General features: G+C 41.4%; 1 protein-coding gene across 2 annotated transcripts in view; it reads right to left on the reverse strand.

The window, feature by feature from the left end:
- pask (PAS domain containing serine/threonine kinase) overlaps window positions 1–19,052 on the reverse strand; it is a 56,426-nt gene that overhangs the window by 12,450 nt on the left and 24,924 nt on the right. For both annotated transcript variants that reach the window (XM_080185322.1, XM_080185321.1), the window contains 8 exons: window positions 15,598–16,919; window positions 13,995–14,167; window positions 12,415–12,582; window positions 11,168–11,293; window positions 9,257–9,391; window positions 7,847–8,046; window positions 5,971–6,104; window positions 597–740 (listed from right to left, as the gene is read on the reverse strand). In XM_080185322.1, coding sequence (XP_080041448.1) covers window positions 597–740; window positions 5,971–6,104; window positions 7,847–8,046; window positions 9,257–9,391; window positions 11,168–11,293; window positions 12,415–12,582; window positions 13,995–14,167; window positions 15,598–16,919 — 2,402 coding nt within the window. The remainder of the gene's footprint in view (window positions 1–596; window positions 741–5,970; window positions 6,105–7,846; window positions 8,047–9,256; window positions 9,392–11,167; window positions 11,294–12,414; window positions 12,583–13,994; window positions 14,168–15,597; window positions 16,920–19,052) is intronic.

Genomic DNA, 19,052 nt, shown 5'->3' on the forward strand with positions numbered 1-19,052 from the left:
AAATCTAAACATGCTTATGTCCAACCACTTCACTCTGATCGATTGGTCAGTGCGTTCAAATGACCCATTTCCCCTGCCAGCATGAAATAGAAGTTCGACTAACCCAGATTGAGCATTGCTGAATTTTGGCTAAACACTGACATTTTTTTAATATAGTTTTCGCTATTCTGCCAGCAGGAATAATTGACAACTTTGACTCAAACAGAATTTCAATTCATCCAAGCTTGACTCATTGAGATTCCACGACTGGTTCTGGATAACCAGGGAAAATATAGTAAACTTCTAAAGTAAACAATAAGGTATAAAGGACAAAATATAAAAAGAGAAGATTCGGAATAGGTTGTCAAGATGGTGCTATTAAGACCAAGCTGCTGAATTTATTTAAAATCCAAAGGGTAATGTTAATATTCTGAGAAGATAAAATCTTCTTCATTTTCCCCTGATTTTAGTTCCATCAGATCTGCTCCTTTAACCCAAAAGTAAGGTGGTACTTAGAAATATAAAGAATAGAATAAAGGAGTAAGCCATTCGAGTCTGCTCCACCATTTATTGCTCAATTCGTAACTATATGAAAAGGACACAAGTCCCATACTCACTTCCTTTGCTGGAGTACACCTCCTCCCAGGTGTAGAGAGCCAGGTTGACTGGTTGCGTCACCCACTGATTCTTCATTAATTCCTCTAGACTTAGACGCTGGTGAGGATCGGGCTGCAGCATACAGGACACCAGGTGCATAAATTCTGCGGAAGAGGGACAAAAAGGGAAGAGTTCAGTAGCCCTAAACACCTGAGCATTGGCATCCATGAGTTAGATTCATATCTAACTCCATGCATATTTGTCATTCTTTATTATTTACTGATTGACCACTTGTGCCTTTGCTCAGAGAAAGTATTGCATTTTGTGCTGTCAGGAAACAGAGGCAGTTGTAAGTAATCTATGTTTGTATTGTTGGATATTAGAAATTAGGTTTAGATTTGAGTTTAATTTGGTGTTTTTGTGCAAGGATAAAACTCTTGTAAGATTAATGTTAAACCAAGGTGTTTGCATGTATGGGGGTTTTGGTTGCAGTTCAAACTATAACTTTCTAAGCACAATACAGACATAGTTAATGACGTGAAAGGTAGACAAGATTAGAGAAAAAAAATGAGCTGTTGCTTAGCAATCAGGGAAGCCTTTAGGCTCGAGTTTAGTTTTAGCTGAATTCATAGCAGATGCAGCCAGAAGGCTAGAGAGGGAGCAGCTCCCTCAGCCTTCTGCTAGATGCATAACAAAGGGACTGCAAAAAGCAGACTTCCCAAAAGGAACACCAGAAAACAAAGAGCAATTAGTCATGGAAACTGTAGAATGAAGCGACATTTCCAGGAAAACTGAAATAAAAAGGAAAACAGGAATTGGAACTGTTCATTGAAATTAAAGTACAAATGAAATGTGTAGACTTGGTGGAGTTAGTTAGTGAAAAGGCAGTGATAATTGAAGCACTCTGAATGTTGATGCTATTTTAATCTAGCTTATAAAGTGATAAGTGAACAACTGTGAAGCCATTAGTGGCTGTATCAAGAGAGTTTGTGGGAAAGGTTGATAGCACGTTGCTCCTCAAGACAAAGGAATACAGAAAGATGAGTTGTAAAACTTGGAACTGGTTCCTTGCTGAAGCCAGCTGCAGGAAACCAGTGTTTGTAAGGAGATTCTAAAGCGTGTCTTTTTGAGAGAGGAGTTTGAAAACACTTGTGGTGACAATCATCTGGGCGGAATTTGAGGAGAAATCCACAGAATAACAACACAGTAAAATCTATTTCAGTCAGGTGTTGTCTGACCAGTTATCTCTTTGAGTTACAGGGATTGTGTATTTCAGGAATATTAACATAAGATATATTGTATAACTTGTATCATCTTTAAAATCTGTGTGCATTCGTGAAGATAAGTGGAAGTGAAAGAGTGCTGTATTTTAATCAAACTTTTCATGTTTAATAAACTTTTTTTTCTGTCATTAATAGCTAATGGACAATCCTGTGATTCTGTTCCTCTATATTTTCCTGTTCATGTACCCAACAGGCGCTGGAGTATGGTGACAAGGGGATTTTCACAGTAACTTCATTGCAGTGTTAATGTAAGCCTATGAGTGACACTAATAAATAAACTTAAAACTGACTTTCTTAAAAAAGTAAAAGTTACGGTCTATTGAACCAGGGTTCCATTCTTGGGTTTTCCCATCAAATAGTAACCCAAGTGGGATCATAACAGTATGATTTTTACATACTTTCACTGTATAATAGATCTCCTGTAACTCCTTAAACACAGCTGGAGTTGTTTGTGCCGTCCTGGTCATTGGACTAGAGGAAAATGTGAGTAAGAACATAAGAACATAAGAAATAGGAGCAGGAGTAGGCCATCTAGCCCCTCGAGCCTGCCCCGCCATTCAATAAGATCATGGCTGATCTGTCGTGGCTCAGTTCCACATTCCCGCCCTCTCCCCATAACCCTTAATCCCCTTGCCTATCAAAAACCTATCAACCCGCGTCTTAAAAATATTTAGCGAGGCAGCCTCCACCACTTCCGGGCAGAGAATTCCAGAGATTCACCACCTTTTCAGTGAAGAAGTTCCTCCTCAACTCCATTCTAAACCGCGCCCCCCCCCACTTTATCTTGAGGCTATGCCCTCTAGTCCTACTGTCCTTTCTGAGCGGGAAGAGCCTCTCCACCTTTATCCTATCCATCCCATTCATCATCTTATATGTCTCAATGAGATCTCCCCTCATTCTTCTAAACTCTAACGAGTACAAGCCTAGTTTATTCAGCCTCTCCTCATAGTTCAACCCTCTCAACTCCGGTATCAGTCTAGTAAACCTCCTCTGCACTCCCTCCAAGGCCAAAATATCTTTGCGTAAGTGCGGCGACCAAAACTGCACGCAGTACTCCAGCTGTGGCCTCACCAGTGCCCTATACAGCTGCAGCAAGACCTCCCTACTTTTATATTCAATCCCCCTCGCTATGAAGGCCAGCATCCCATTCGCCTTCCTGACCACCTGCTGCACCTGCAGGCTGGGTTTTTGCGACTCATGCACAAGGACCCCGAGGTCCCTCTGCACCGTCACATGCTGCAGTTTTTCGCCACGTAAGTAATAGTCCTTCCTACCATTATTCCTACCAAAGCGGACAACCTCACATTTGCCAACATTAAATTCCATTTGCCAGTTCCTGGCCCATTCGCCCAGCCTATCTAGATCCTTCTGCAGACTCTCCACACCCTCCGCGCAATTTGCCGTTCCACCAATCTTGGTGTCATCAGCAAATTTCGACACCATACACTCGGTTCCCTCCTCCAGATCATCTATATAAATGGTAAATAGCTGAGGCCCCAGCACCGACCCCTGGGGCACTCCACTAGTCACCAACCACCAATCCGAATAGCACCCATTAACCCCCACTCTCTGCCTCCTATTAGGCAGCCAATCTTCTATCCACGCTAACATCCTACCCCCAACTCCATGCCCCCTGACCTTCTGCAATAACCTCTTGTGAGGCACCTTGTCAAACGCCTTCTGAAAATCAAGAAACACCACATCCACCAGCTCTCCTCTATCCACTGCCCTAGACACATCCTCATAGAACTCCAATAAATTCGTCAGACACAACTTCCCCTTAACGAAACCGTGCTGTGTCTGCTCTATCAAGCAATTCCCCTCAAGATGCCTCGCTATTTCCTCCTTGATGACGGATTCTAACATTTTACCTACAACAGACGTTAAACTAACCGGCCTATAATTCCCCGCCTTTTGCCTGCCACCCTTCTTAAACAACGGCGTAACATTAGCCGTTTTCCAATCTTCCGGCACTTACCCGGAATCCAGCGATGTCTGGAAAATAACCACCAAGGCATCCACTATCACCTCCGCCATTTCTTTCAGAACCCTCGGATGCATTCCATCCGGTCCTGGGGACTTGTCCACAATCAGTCCCTCCAGTCTGTCAAGCACTGCCTCTCTAGTAACAATAATGTCATTCAGGCACTCCAGTCCCACCACCTTTCCATCACTAACACCTGGCAAATTATTCACATCCTCCTCCGTGAAGACCGAAACAAAAAAGTTATTCAAGACCTCAGCCATTTCCCCATCCCCTACCACTAAATCCCCCCCCTCATCCTCTAAGGGTCCAACGTTCACCCTAGCCAGCCTCTTCCTTTTTATATATTTATAAAAAGTATATTAATTACACACACAAATACAGGATTTCTGTCACAAGATTTAAAAAGTCAACGGTTCAAGGGAAAAAGATAGATAACGGAGTTCTTGAAATGCTGTCAGGATTATGTTATTGGTCTGGCAAACATTGATGACTCTTGCACTAGTTTTCAGACAGACTTTGAGGAAAACTTGCAGCCTCTCAATTTCAGCAGTTAGAGCAACTTAGGAGCAACTTCCATTCATTTGCAGCTTTGTACTGAGCAAAGAGCTGTTGTCTCTTTTACACCAGTAGTTGATCCCTCTTCTTCTCCAACGTAAACCCCAAAGCAGCTTTGAAACAGTTTTCCAGGCATGGTTTCTTTCAAAGTCATAAAGCACCATGTGACCCTTTTGTAAGCAATGCACCAGGGTCAAGGGATTTCCAGTATCTTTAAAACAGATTAATTACTTTTTCTTGTAAAATATTATCTTCTCCAGGAAGACCAACTACCAGAGTTTTTATATTAACCCTTTAAGGACAAGATCTTTATAAAAAGCACAATTTTTTCCAGAATGTGCTTAGTCCTTGATGAGGAACCATTTTATTGATTAAAGCATTTATAACTAACTGGAGTGGATAGGAAGGCCTAATTCCCCTTTGCTGAGGGGTCCATAACCAACAGGCATAGATTTAGAATAAAAATAGAGATTTAGAGGGAAATCATAGGAAAATTATTTCACCCAAAAGGAACTAGGTGTCCAGAACTCACTGCCTGAAAAGGTGAGGTAAGCAAAAACCCTTGTAACATTTAAAATGTGCTTGGATATGCATTTGAAGAATGTAACCACAGGCCTTCGGACCAGGAGCTAGAAAGTAGTACCAGGCTAGTTGGCTACTTGTTGGCGAGTGTAGATATGATTGGCTGAATGAATCATAGAATAGTACAGTGCATAAGGAGGCCATTTGGCCCATCAAGTCCACACCAACCACAATCCCACCCAAGTCCTGCATCTGGCATAACCAAATAGAAACACAAGAGGAGAAAATTCCAAGACTGCAACCCAACTGAACATCAACTGTCTGCAGTCTCCTCTGTCCACAGTGGAACCATATGGGTGCATGTGGCCTCAACAGTCACCTAGCTACCCACCCTATCAAATTCACCAGATGATGGACAAGGTCATCTTCACCCTGAAGAATGAACTATGATGAATATTTATTTAGCACATTAAAGAATTTATTTTTGGAAAGGGAGTGTACAGGGTAATAAATGTGGTACATTTACAACAATATAAATAGACAATGAAGTGGATGCTCTCAACAAACTCATGGCATCACCCTCATCCCAGTACTACAAATGCAACACATTTTACCATCCCATTGCCTTGACATGCTCTAAAGTAAAACAGAGTTACTGAATCTAACCTGAAAGATGTTTTGGTTAGGTGCATTAGCCATGCTAAATTCTCCCTCAGTGTACCCGAACAGGTGCCAGAGTGTGGTGACGAGGGGATTTTCATAGTAACTTCATCACAGTGTTAACTAAAATCAACTTGTGACAACAAATAAATAAGCTTAAAAGGCTGTGGTATTGGCTTTCAGCTACAAATGGTATCAATAAGCAAGGATTTACCAACAGCACTCCAACCTCCCATTCAATGACATTACTATCCCAACCCATACAACACATGCATTATTGCTTCAATCCCAGAACCTGCAAATTGAGCAAACTCAATACATATGGTCCAGATTACAGACAAATACTATTCACAATGTAAAATTTCAATGGTTGAGAATATTTCTTACCTTCAGACACTTGAAAAGGCAGTTTTAGCTTAGCTGCCACCGTCTCCTCCACATCACTGAACGGATTCTCTGCAAAGACTAGGGTATACAAGGTCACTCCCAGGGACCAGATCTCTAATTCAGGCCCAGAGTACCTGGGTACAGACAAAAAAGGTAAAAGGGTCTTATATTGTACAAGAGAACAAAAATTAGACTACTTCAAAATCAAAGATCCGTTAATGTTGAATGTAGACTTTCAAGAACATTTTTAATACACCAACGTAAAACACTGGAGCAGTAATTCACCTCACCACTAAGACAATATTGTACAACATGAAGATTTGTTTTATTTATGGAGAATGGAAAACCCACTGCCTCCTTTTAGTAAATTCTCAAAAGTACATATCTGCTTATTTTACACAAATCTCCTTTTACAGATCGGTTACATCGTGCAAGTATCTGAAAATAGTTTGTAGACAGTTTTATGATTTTATTGCACAAAGTAGGGCAGTTTTTCTTCCATGTATACTTCATGTGTTTATAGCCCAAACAAACAAGCTTTTACAGTCTACGATGTTACTACAAGCCCTTAACTTGATACAAAAGGTGGAATAAAACTAGTTAACTTGATCCTCTGTTATTTGTGATGTATTTTCAGTGGTAGGTTCTATCAAGGACACAGTCAAAGTTAAGTGGGATAAGCTGATCACTATGAAGCTGGTGCACTGGACGTCTGTGAAATGAGAATGCAGTAGGGATTGCAAGAGCTCCAGTTTATTAGCCTTGGTCGCAAAAGAAAAACTAACACAATAAATTAAAATTCATTAGTTACTGCAAAATACTCTCAATCATTTGGTCACTGTGACACTGGTAGAAATTTAGCAGCAACTCTGGTGCATTAGCATGTATGGAGAAAATGTTGTTAAAAAGAACCATAAGAAACTATGTTTAGTATACAGCAAAATCCAAGATGTCAGAGGCCATATATAGTTTGGGATCAGAACAGCTAAGGAGGAAGAGTTGGGTTATAGGTTTGCCCAGAATGAAGTGAAACAAGAGAGGAGGGAGTGGCATCAGAAGGAAAGTCCTTCAATTAAAAATACAGAGTTCCAGTGAGTCAAATGGAACGGCACTAGTGGCAGCAGTACAGCATTTCACAGGCCTAATCCTTCCTCCAGCAAGAACAGTTTGTTAGGTGGGAAATAGGATCACTGGGCAAAATCCAAAAAAAGGGAATTTCGACATCCAAGTGTGTCAAATAAAAATCTTAGGTGCGATTTTATCGACTTGCCGTGCCTATCAGCGTGGCACACCAGGAAGATGGCACACGAGGGCATCTACCTGGCCCTTTTTTGCCAACGAGAACGGCTTCGCGCACTTTCCTATTTCCTATGAACAGAAGTTAAAAACACTTCAGCTGATCCTCCTCAAATGCTTCTGTCCTCACGGCTGCTTTCTCGCTTGCCAGCGTAACATCATGCCAGCGAGAATCAATACTGCTCTGCAGTAGCAGGGACCAGGTGCTATGGCCATGCCAGGGGCTTGGAGGCCACTGAAACCCCCAGGTGGTTCGGGACATAACCAGGCAATGTCCATCAGGCAGTGACAGCCTAACAGTGCCAAGGGGGGACTCATGCAGGGAGGAACTCAGAGGGGTGGGGGGCTATGCAAGTGAAGGGGGGAATGGGATGAGGTTTGTACAGGAGGTCTGCCAAGGGACTCGTCAGGAGGGTCCTGATGCGGTTTTGGGGGTAGCAATGTCACTTGATGAGTGGGGAGGTGGGGGGAGACACTGTAATCTTCAGACTTTTATGACACTTAGAATTTTTTTTTGGGAAGATTCCACCCTGTATGTTCAACATCTGTCATCCACAGGTTTCCCTGGTATTATACTCACGGGTTTCCCATTAGCACTTCTGGGGAGCAGTATTCAATCGTTCCATAAAATGTATGGAAAACCTTCCCAGGCTCCAAGTTCACAGCTGAGCCAAAGTCAATAAGTTTAATAGTGAAATCCTCATCAATAATCACATTCTCGTCCTTGATATCGCGATGTAGAATGCACTTACTGTGCAGATAGTCTACTGCGGCCACAATCTGCAACACACATAGGTCTGTCCATCTCAGTACTCACTGGGAAAGTGTAAAGACAAAACTAAGCAAATGACCAGATATAGGAGAGAATGCAGGTGGGAAACCACAAGGAAACTAAGATTATAGAGCGAGAAAATAAACCAAACATGAATTGTATAGACAGCAGTGGCAGAGAGTCTAAAGCTATCTGGCACAAATGTAAATAATTGTACTTTTCCATCACAGTTTCTCAGTATCTGTGGCCTCAATTTCAGCTAAAGTTATGACCGATCACTTCTACATCTTTCTCACATTACCCATGTAAAAACTCCATCCTTCCAACTTTGATCCCAAATTCCTAGCTTATTGTCCCTCAGATCTGTTTAGTTCTGCTCCCTCCCTATTGTAGGTGCTTTTGTTCCCAGGCATCATTCCCTTTTCACCTGCACTGTCACTCCTTCAACTCTGAGGAATGTAGCCTATATTATAACAAGAGCACAGCAGGCCTAACCATTTGTCAAATCTGGCATGGTCATGTCAAGAATTTATGGTATTTCCAAATAAAACAAAGAATTATTCTAGGAACTCCTACTGGGCAAGAAATCTAGACCCCCTTTTCTGAGCATCTACATTCTTAACCATTCTTTCGTCCTCACACCATTATTGCCTCAAGCACCAGATGCAGAGACCAAGATAAGGATTCCTGAGTTCTGAAGACGACTCCTATTGGATTCAAAACATTAACTCTGTTTCTCTTTTCAGAGATGCTGTCAGACTTGCTGGATTTTTCTAGCATTTTCTGTTTTCATTATTAGAAATTCATGACTTTCTCTGCTGCATTCCTCCTTCTCCCAGACTCCAATTCTACTGGACTCACTCATGTTATAACTCCAAATTTAATCTGTCTCCAGGTCCTTCCCTTTGCTGTCTCCAAACTCATGATTGCAGCTTAATATATAGTTTAAGCTGCTCCTGTAGTAACCAAATGTTACCTCCAGTTGCTCAAGCTGTCACTCCCCAAGCATCACACATGATTGTTGCATAAAATGCAGAAACAGCATGTTAATAAATCCATTGTAGAGAATACGTACATTTAGTATGAAAAACTAATTGGCTCTTTAATGGCACAAGACCTTTATATTATTTAATGATTATTTACCTTTTTTCAAAATTAACATACTCCATTAAAGATAAAATTTTGATTATGAACCTATTGTCCTTTCACTCTCTTTACCTGTCTGAATATGAAAGATGCAAGTGGCTCATCTAGGTCTGGCTGTTGATCAATGAACTCAAAGAGGTCCAAACCAACTCCATGTTTTTCCATCACAAGCTGAAAGAAATCCAGGTTCTCAAACACATCAAGTACCTGAAAGGATTGTGAAGCATCTTGTTTGAATTTGTAACTGTATTTCCAGTAAGGAACAATACAAATAGAAAATAAAAAGAACTGTTAAGTCAATGGAGTTTAGGCTCTACTGTTTTCTACCCTACTTTAAAATAAAGAACTTAAGAAATAGGAGCAGGAGTAGGCCATCTAGCCCTTCGAGCCAGCCCCGCCATTCAATAAGATCATGGCTGATCTGTCGTGGCTCAGTTCCACATTCCCACCCTCTCCCCATAACCCTTAATCCCCTCGCTTATCAAAAACCCATCAACCCGCGTCTTAAAAATATTTAGCGAGGTAGCCTCCACCACTTCAACGGGCAGATAATTCCAGAGATCCACAACCCTTTGAGTGAAGAAGTTCCTCCTCAACTCCGTTCTAAACTGTCCCCCCCTTTATCTTGAGGCTGTGCCTCCGAGTCCTACTGTCCTTTCTGAGCGGGAAGAGTCTCTCCACCTCTATCCTATCCATCCCATTCATCATCTTATATGTCTCAATGAGATCTCCCCTCATTCTTCTAAACTCTAACAAGTACAAGCCTAGTTTATTCAGCCTCTCCTCATAGCTCAACCCCCTCAACTCTGGTATCAGCCTAGTAAACCTCCTCTGCACTCCCTCCAAGGCCAAAATATCCTTGCGTAAGTGCGGCAACCAAAACTGTACACAGTACTCCAGCTGCAGCCTCACCAATGCCCTATACAGCTGCAGCAAGACCTCCCTACTTTTATATTCAATCCCCCTCGCTATGAAGGCCAGCATCCCATTCGCCTTCCTGACCACCTGCTGCACCTGCAGGCTGGGTTTTTGCGACTCATGCACAAGGACCCCGAGGTCCCTCTGCACCATCGCCTGCTGCAGTTTTTCGCCATGTAAGTAATAGTCCTTCCTACCATTATTCCTACCGAAGTGGACCAGCTTGCACTTGCCAACATTGAATTCCATTTGCCAGTTCCTGGCCCATTCGCCCAGCCTATCTAGATCCTTCTGCAGACTCTCCACACCCTCTGTGCAATTTGCCGTTCCACCAATCTTGGTGTCATCAGCAAATTTCGACACCATACACTCGGTTCCCTCCTCCAGATCATCTATATAAATGGTAAATAGCTGAGGCCCCAGCACCGACTCCTGGGGCACTCCACTAGTCACCAACCGCCAATCCGAATAGCACCCATTAACCCCCACTCTCTGCCTCCTATTTGACAACCAATCCTCTATCCACGCTAACACCCTACCCCCAACTCCATGCCCCCTTACCTTCTGCAATAACCTCTTGTGAGGTACCTTGTCAAACGCCTTCTGAAAATCAAGAAAGACCACATCCACCGGCTCTCCTCTATCCACCAGTTGCCAACTGAACCACTAATCGAAGACCAGTTTCATTAACCAGTTTGCTCACTATGGGTCCCTATCCAAGTAATGAGAGCACTCAGCTCAGAATGGTAAATGTCAGTGTGTGAAGCTCAGTCATGCGAAGACAATGCACACAACCAAACATTTTGCACTTCCATAATGTATCACAAGCAGCAGTACATAGAGAAACTGAAATAAAATATCTCCTGCTATCACAGGGGAAGGAATGAGCTGGAAGGCAACACTGTCAGTATTAATCATCAGAAAGGATCCCACTCCCCTGCTGGGATTATGCAAATTTGTTTGCATGACATACTGTGGAACAGCAGCAGGATCCTAGTGCAGAAATACTAAACAAGAACAGAAAAGATGTTTAAAAAGGAAAAACCAAAAGGAAATGTGACTGACCTTGATTATGTTGGGATGATTGAGTCTTGCAAGGATTGCAATCTCTTGACTTACTCTGCCTAGGTCCACATCATTCACCCAGCAATCCTCCACAATCTTGTCCTTCCTAATAAATTTCACCACAACCTGAAGACACAAAACAAAAACACATGTAGAAACTGTACAATGATGATGATGGCTGAAAACTATTCATGCTATCACTGGCAATCAGTGCTGGCAACTAGCTAGGCTGTGAATGCCCATATAACATGTCCTCAGTAGGAGGTTGGGGAAGTGAACAAAGCTCTCATACATTTGAGCCAAAGTCAAATGAAGCACTGAAAATGAATGACCTTCAATAAAAATTCCTCCCACCCTTCTCTCCTTAAGTCTTCAATCCCTTAATGAAGTCCAGGGCCTCAACAAAACATAGCTTTTTAATATCTTAGTCCAGCAAATGTTAACAAATGGTTATTTAACTGTAGGGGCACAGCACTAAATATCAAGCTTGACCAATGTTTGCATACACCTTTTTTCCAGCAGAGATCAGTCAGTAAGATTAAAAGTGATAATTCTAGCTAGATTTCCCTAAACCAGGACTGAAGTGAATTGTAAATCTTCACTTTGAGATCCGCTAACTCAAAGCCAGAACCTTCTCAGCCTATAAAATGCAGCGACTCACTACTTTAACCAGTCATCTATCAGAACAGTTTATGAATAGGGTCTTTCATCCACAAGTCCACTGTTCCATACATCTCACTTGAGAAATAATTCCAGTTATTAGCAGCTCACAATTGGTCAAACATCAGCAATGTTGTTCAAAAGTTTTCTGGCTGCCCATTATGTTGCAGAGTATAATCTAACCAAATAATCCAATTAAAATAACCAGAGAAGGAAACCAATTGTGCCCATATTGGCTTTTTAAAAGAGCTATCCAATCAATACAATTCCCCTCTCTTTCTTCAGAGCCCTATATGTTTACCATTTCAAATATTTTTCCAATTTTTCTTTGAAAATTATTATTGAATCTACTCCCTTTACCCTTTCAGAACACGCAATCCAATCATTACAACAGTCAAAAAATCAAAAATCTCATCTCCAATTTCTTTGTAAAGAAAATAATGTCTTAATAATAAAAATCACCTTGGTCCATGCAGTAGATTTGCTAATATTTGAGTCTACTTTTACAACGACCGGTTTCTATCATGGTTTGATTTTTTGCTAAATGAGCTACATGCATTGACTCAGGAATTAAGCTTTGCGTATACCTCTTTCTTGCTGAGTTTTTGGCTGGCTGTCCACACAAAGCCAAAAGCTCCCTTCCCCAGTGGGTGAAGTGTGCTATAATACTCAGAGTATTCTCCTTCACAAGCTTTCACTGCTTCCAGATCCTCAGAACTCTTCAAGCCATTCGATCTAGCAGTCTCCATTATTGCCTAAACAAAAATGGCAAACCACATGTCAGACACACCACCCCATGTACCCCCAGAGCAAACCCAGAGCAAGTAGCAGTCTTGATTTGCAGAGGGACAGAAATGATTTAGCTCCCCAAGATAACAGTTTGATTTTTAGTTGCAGGAAACTAAAGCGCAGTTCATCACGGGTCACAGGGTCATAATCCTGAAGCTCTCTTGCAAACAGTACAAGGACTGTAGCTGTTCAAGAAGGCAGTTCACTACCACCTTCTATGGGGCAATTAGGGATGGGCAATAAAAATGCTGGCCTAGCCAGGGACAATCATGTCCCATGAAAAAACAAAATTTTTAAATGTCCCAAATTACTGGTTTCTATATACTGCCCACTTCATTTACTAACCTTGTCATTGCAGGCAGGTAGCACAAAAGGGAAACAGGAGTTGTTGACACGCAAGTTGCTGCTTATTAGGAGGAAATATGCTTAAACCATGTTAGATTTTTTTTAAACAACCTCTTTATTTTTCTCACCAATGCTTGGAGTACTGCTTATTCAAGACTGTTCTGCACTTCTCACAAGAGTGCCCACATTTTTCCAAAGGACTTTCAATGTTATTTGTAAGTGAAAACTGCTTCCCAGTAATGGACAAACTAATTATTTAAAACGTAAGCAAATTTAGTAATAATTTTAAGATGTTCAAGCATGGGTTTGCTTTGAAAGTCCATCTACTGAAGATTCATGGGACCAGGAGGAGGCCATTCAGTCCCTCTAGTCTATTTCACCATTCAATGAACATAAGAACATATGAACATAAGAAATAGGAGCAGGAGTAGGCCATCTAGCCCTTTGAGCCTGCCCCGCCATTCAATAAGATCATGGCTGATCTGTCGTGGCTCAGTTCCACATTCCCGCCCTCTCCCCATAACTGTTAATCCCCTTGCCTATCAAAAACCTATCAACCCGCGTCTTAAAAATATTGAGCGAGGCAGCCTCCACCACTTCAACAGGCAGAGAATTCCAGAGATTCACCACCCTTTGAGTGAAGAAGTTCCTCCTCAACTCCGTTCTAAACCGTCCCCCCTTTATCCTGAGGCTGTGCCCTCTAGTCCTACTGTCCTTTCTGAGCGGGAAGAGCCTCTCCACCTCTATCCTATCCATCCCATTCAATGAGATCAAGGCCGATCTGTATCCAAACTCTAATCACCTGCCTTGACTCATACCCTTTGCCAGCAGAAGTTATTTCCATTGTATCTTAGTCTTCCTCAGTTTCATATAGCACTCAGATTTAATGCAGCCATTCTTCAGAGTACTATTTTAGCAATTTCTGCAGAAATTCCATTGGTCTGAGATAGCCTTTTGGGACAAAATGATGCAACACAGACTAAATGCTAAATCCACAACAAATTAATATTGCAGATGTATTAACCCGACTGACCTCTCCCAAGCTGATAGAATGGTCTGCAGACACGGAGGTACTATTGAGAGTGGACATTAAAAGAGTCTTCAGTGCAGCCTCTCTCCGGCTCTGAGTATGATCACGCACTACCCAAACACAGTACAACTTTCCTCCATCTTGCAAATCCAGACATTTGACCTGAAACACAATACCTGGGACAAAAAGATACAGCTTGCACACACCCAATAAATAAATAACTAAAAAGAGCAGATCCTGCCCACATCAGATCTTATTGCACATTCCTTCATTTAGCCATTAACCAAAAACATATGGACACATACTTAATACAAAAGCAACTGCAGATGCTGAAGCAGAAACGGCAATCCTGAAAATACTCTGCAGGCTTCAGTAGCATCAGTGGAGAGAGAAAAAGTTAACATTTCAGATCCTGATAAATGATCACAAACCTGAAATGTTAACTAGGTTTCTCTCTCCACAGGTGCTGCCTGACTTGCTGAGTATTCCTAGCAATTTCTGTTTTTATTCCACCATATTAAACATGGGCAGCTGTAAAAAGTTGATTTTCAGACTATCAACCTGGGCAGGCATGCTTCTGTTAACGATTTTGTGCATTATTTCTTAGATGCTAACATAGGTGAGGTTTCAAATGGTAATTACAAAATTTATCAACTCATTATTCTCCCAAGGCCAGGTGGTTTGGGGGGAAGAGGGTGTGAAGAGAGAGAGATGGGACGTAGTGGAGGAGATAGTGAACAATACACAAGCACACAAGTAGATACGGATCTTTGGGACAAGAATACAAGCTTGTGCTTTGTAGATAGAACAATGAGTTGCAATCTAAAGCTACTCCCAAGAAAGGTTTGGATAAAAGGAAATTCTGAATTGGCAGTTTCACAACGGAGTGATGATTATTGCTTAAGGTTGTCTGGTGTTGCTTTGTGACCTGTGTCTGGTCAGTTGCTGAGTAATTTCTGTATTTTTATGGGCTTGGCCTGCTGTTGTCAAGTGTTTTATGAAAACAATTATCTGAGCCAGTTGGATGTAAGCAATGGTTGCAGACTAGACCGATATTTATGGACATATTTACTGGCAGATTTCAAATAAACTACAAGAAGCACTGTTTCATAGTGACAAGGACCTTAACACCAGATTTAAACAATGACAGGAACATTAGGGTGCCTAATATGAATTGTGTTTTTACATGTTCCTTTATTGCCTCAAAATCTCATTAATCCAGGATAAAAGTCTCAGGTCACTCAGTTTAATTGCTTTTCTGGAAATTGCTTGCAAATTCCAATTCCAAGAAAGAACATGAAATGACTATCGCCTTTTGTAAAAAATTATGATGATGCCTGCACGTCCACTCACCCTCTTGGAAAAATAAAAATGTCCTATTTCAGGCAATTAAAGCTCCACAACAGGCAAAATCAGGAGAATAGTCCAACATGTGAATGCATCAAACATTTCAAGGCTTGACACCTATGCTGAAGGTCACTAGTATCAACATACTCAGCAGTGAAGCCCTGACGATGGGATCAAGTGATACAGCAAGAATTTAAGATTTTAAACACACCAGATTTCAGCTCAATACTTTTGATTACACAATATTAAAATGACTTACATAGCCTGGAACCATCCCTGTGATAGCAGTTTCCAGTGTAGGTCCCTTCATTAATTTCACAGTGGGACTTTGAAGAAACATGACTTTTTAAGTACTTCTGGGCTATAGGTGTTGATGTCACATGTCCCTCTAACACATCCTTACTTTCAGACATTTCCAGACAAGGACTGTGCCACAATGGGAGATCACTGGCAGTCAGCATCTCACTATTATAGGGATTCTCCTGGCTGTAAATTGATCCTTCAGGCAAATCACCAGCCACCACAGCACGAACAGGGAGCTGTTCTGATGCAGCCATGCATCGGCTGGTTAATTTTCCACTTTGGCCACTGCAACTGGAGGTATCCGTACTCATTGGCTCTTCCAAACCACCTGTAGGGGAATCCATCCTAATCTTCTCAGGTTCTGATTCAAGGTCTGAATCTATCACGTAGGGAGAGGGAGTCCTGAGAAGTTCTGAGGTAGCACAAGAAGTGCCTGACTGGTCTATAGACACCAGCTCAGAGTCACTGCTGAGCTCCAGCTCTTTGAAATCACACAACATCTGATTAACATCAAACTCAGCCACGTTTTCAGCCTCTGTGCCACTCTGAGCACATTGTCTCACAGTTAATTTAACCTTAGCGTTTAGCCCATCCATAGAAGCCCTTGTCTGCTTTCCATTGGAAACACTTACTTGTTCTTTGTGATTCCCAGACAGCAGAGTGAGGGCATGAGAATGCCAAAAATTCCCTTCGTTGACAGCACCTGCAGCATTGCAATTACCACTGAGACACTTGAGAGATGCAACTGGATTGCCATCATACTTATTTTCTGAAATTTCCAGATGGGTATTGTGGGTGAGGATTCTATCTCCAGGCCACGCTTCATCCAGAGTTGGAGTCCCTGGGGATTCACAGACATTGCTACAGTGCTGTCTAATAAAGTTGCTGCCTCCATTCAAACTGCTTATCTTATCTCCTGGCAGACAGGTTGGGGTGACAAAAGTAGGCAAGAGTGGATTTAGAATGGATGAATCTGGTAATGTGCCCACTCTGTCAGAGACAGCTGGTGATGCCACAGAAATTGGGCAATATCCACTTACACCAGTACAGCACAAAGTCACCATAGACTCTTTTGGAACTAATTGCTTTCGGGTTTCCTCAGGACAAACTCCATCGAACTGAGTTGGATAGTTCTCCGCCTGAGACATTGTGGATGGCACTTTGAGAGGATCCTGCGTACTGGTACTTTCCGAATGCAGCAAGGAATTACTGTTCTGGTCCAGAGCATAATGCTGTTCAGCATGGGCAATAAGCTCATTTGTGTTCTCACTCTCTGGTCTGAAATAACAAAGTATAGTATAATAGGATACATTGTCTAGACACAAGGAAGACCTGAACAAAGCATTTTAAATTGTAACTTATATTCACATGAAATGATGGGAGCACAATGCCAGTCAAATTCAAATCTCCTAATTTAATCGGAGATTAGGTTGAGTGAAAAGTTAATTAACCTTTGATTTCTGTGAGCTGGAAATGTGTATATGTGAAAGAGATGGCATATAACTTTAGTGTGTTTGCCAGAGGGAGATTAAGGTGTAATGGTATTGTCGCTGGACAGGTAATCCAGATACCCAGGTTCTGGATTCAAATCTTACCATGGCAGATGGTGAAATTTGAATTCAATAAAAATGTAGAACTAAAAATCTAATAATGAAAACCATGAAACCATTGTTGATTGTCATTAAAAACTAATGTCCGAAAGGGAAGGAAATAGGTCATCCTAACTGGTCTGGACTACATGTGACTCCAGACCCACAGCAATGCAGTTGACTCTTAAATGCCTTCAGGGATGGGCAATAAATGCTGACCCAGCCAGCAATGCCCACAGTAAAAAGGTTGAGAGAGATGAGTTTGGGGATTATGATTCTAATAAATAATTCTCACAGCACAAAACCATTCCAACACAACAGTTGCTCAGTAAGCCAAATAAATGCAAGGCTTGTATAGCAAATGGGGATACAAAACCATGGTACAGTACAGATCAATCTTAAGTAAATATAACAAACTATAGGTAGCAGAATGTCATTCAATCCATTCCTTTCCCAAAACAAATCTAATTTAACTACTTAATCTTCAAAACACTACAACGAAAACTTCAAAGAAAAATTAAACTCTTAAACCTGTCCCTGACCCTAAAGCTGAATAGCTTCGTTCTCTGCAGCAACCATTCTGTGAACATTATAATCCATAAAATTATAAATTAATGCATTATATTTCCCAGGATTGACTGTTATGTTGTGGGGGTATTTCATCAACATACATTTAGACTTGTGTTTCTAACCTTTAATCTTTGTTTAAGAATGTGCTTTTCATATGTTGTGGGTGCATTTATTACCCATCCCTCGATAACTGTGTAGGCTGCTAGGGCATTTCAGCAGACAGTTAAGAGTCAACTTGTTGTGGATCTGGAGTTGCACGTACACCAGACTAGGCAAGGAGGTGAGATTTCCTTCTCTCACAGACGTTAGTGAAACAGATTAGCTTTTTAACAACAATCCTGTAGCACTGTGGTCACCAGTACTATTGTCATCTTTTTCTTTAAATTCAATATTTATTTAATTACCAAATTTAAATGTTTCCACTGCACTGGAAAACATGATGTGTCATTTCTGTAAGAAGTTAAAAGACTGCAATTTATCTTGGAATTTTAAAATGGTTATGGCACAAAAAACTGTTGGGTCCCTGATGGTTCTCTGCAAGAGCAACTCAGCTAGTTCCACTCCCTTGCTTTTCCTCTTACCACTATAGATTTATTCTCTTCAGATAAATAGCTAACTCTCTGTTGAAAACCGCAGCTAAATCTGCCTTCTGCACACTCTCAGGCAGTGGATGCCAGATCCTAACCACCAAGTACTGTAATAAGTCTTTGCTTTATTTACAAGTCTAACAGAGTGCTTTCAGTTAGCAATCTACACTAGGAGTCCTAGAGGAACTGACACTCCTAGTCAAGTACAAAGCAAGAGGCTCTCTGATTGGCCCATCAATCTGGCCCTTAATCAGGAAGTTCATATTCTAACAGCCCATGTCAATTGCCTGATTAAAGTCATCAGAGTACATAAAAAATATTTTCCTCTCATTGCTTCTGGTTCTTCCCCAGTCACTTTAAATTGGTGTTTTATGGTTCTCAATCCTGCTACCAATGGGAACAGTTTTGATCTACTCTACCCAACTCCTGCTATCAAAACTCTCAATCTTCTTTTCTCCAAGAACAGCCCCAGCTTTTCCAATCCATCCAAATAACTAAAGCCCCTCATCCCTGGAACAATTTTCATAAATACTTTCTGTACCCACGCCGGTACCTTCACATCCTCAAAGTGTGGTTTCCAGAACGGGACACAATACTTAAGTTGAGGTTGAACCAATGTTTTCTAAACATTCACCATAACTTCCATCCTTTTGTGCTCTATGCTC

This window comes from Carcharhinus amblyrhynchos, chromosome 3 (assembly GCF_965287045.1).
Source record: "Carcharhinus amblyrhynchos chromosome 3, sCarAmb.v2.hapA, whole genome shotgun sequence".
Classification (NCBI taxonomy): Eukaryota; Metazoa; Chordata; class Chondrichthyes; order Carcharhiniformes; family Carcharhinidae; genus Carcharhinus; species Carcharhinus amblyrhynchos.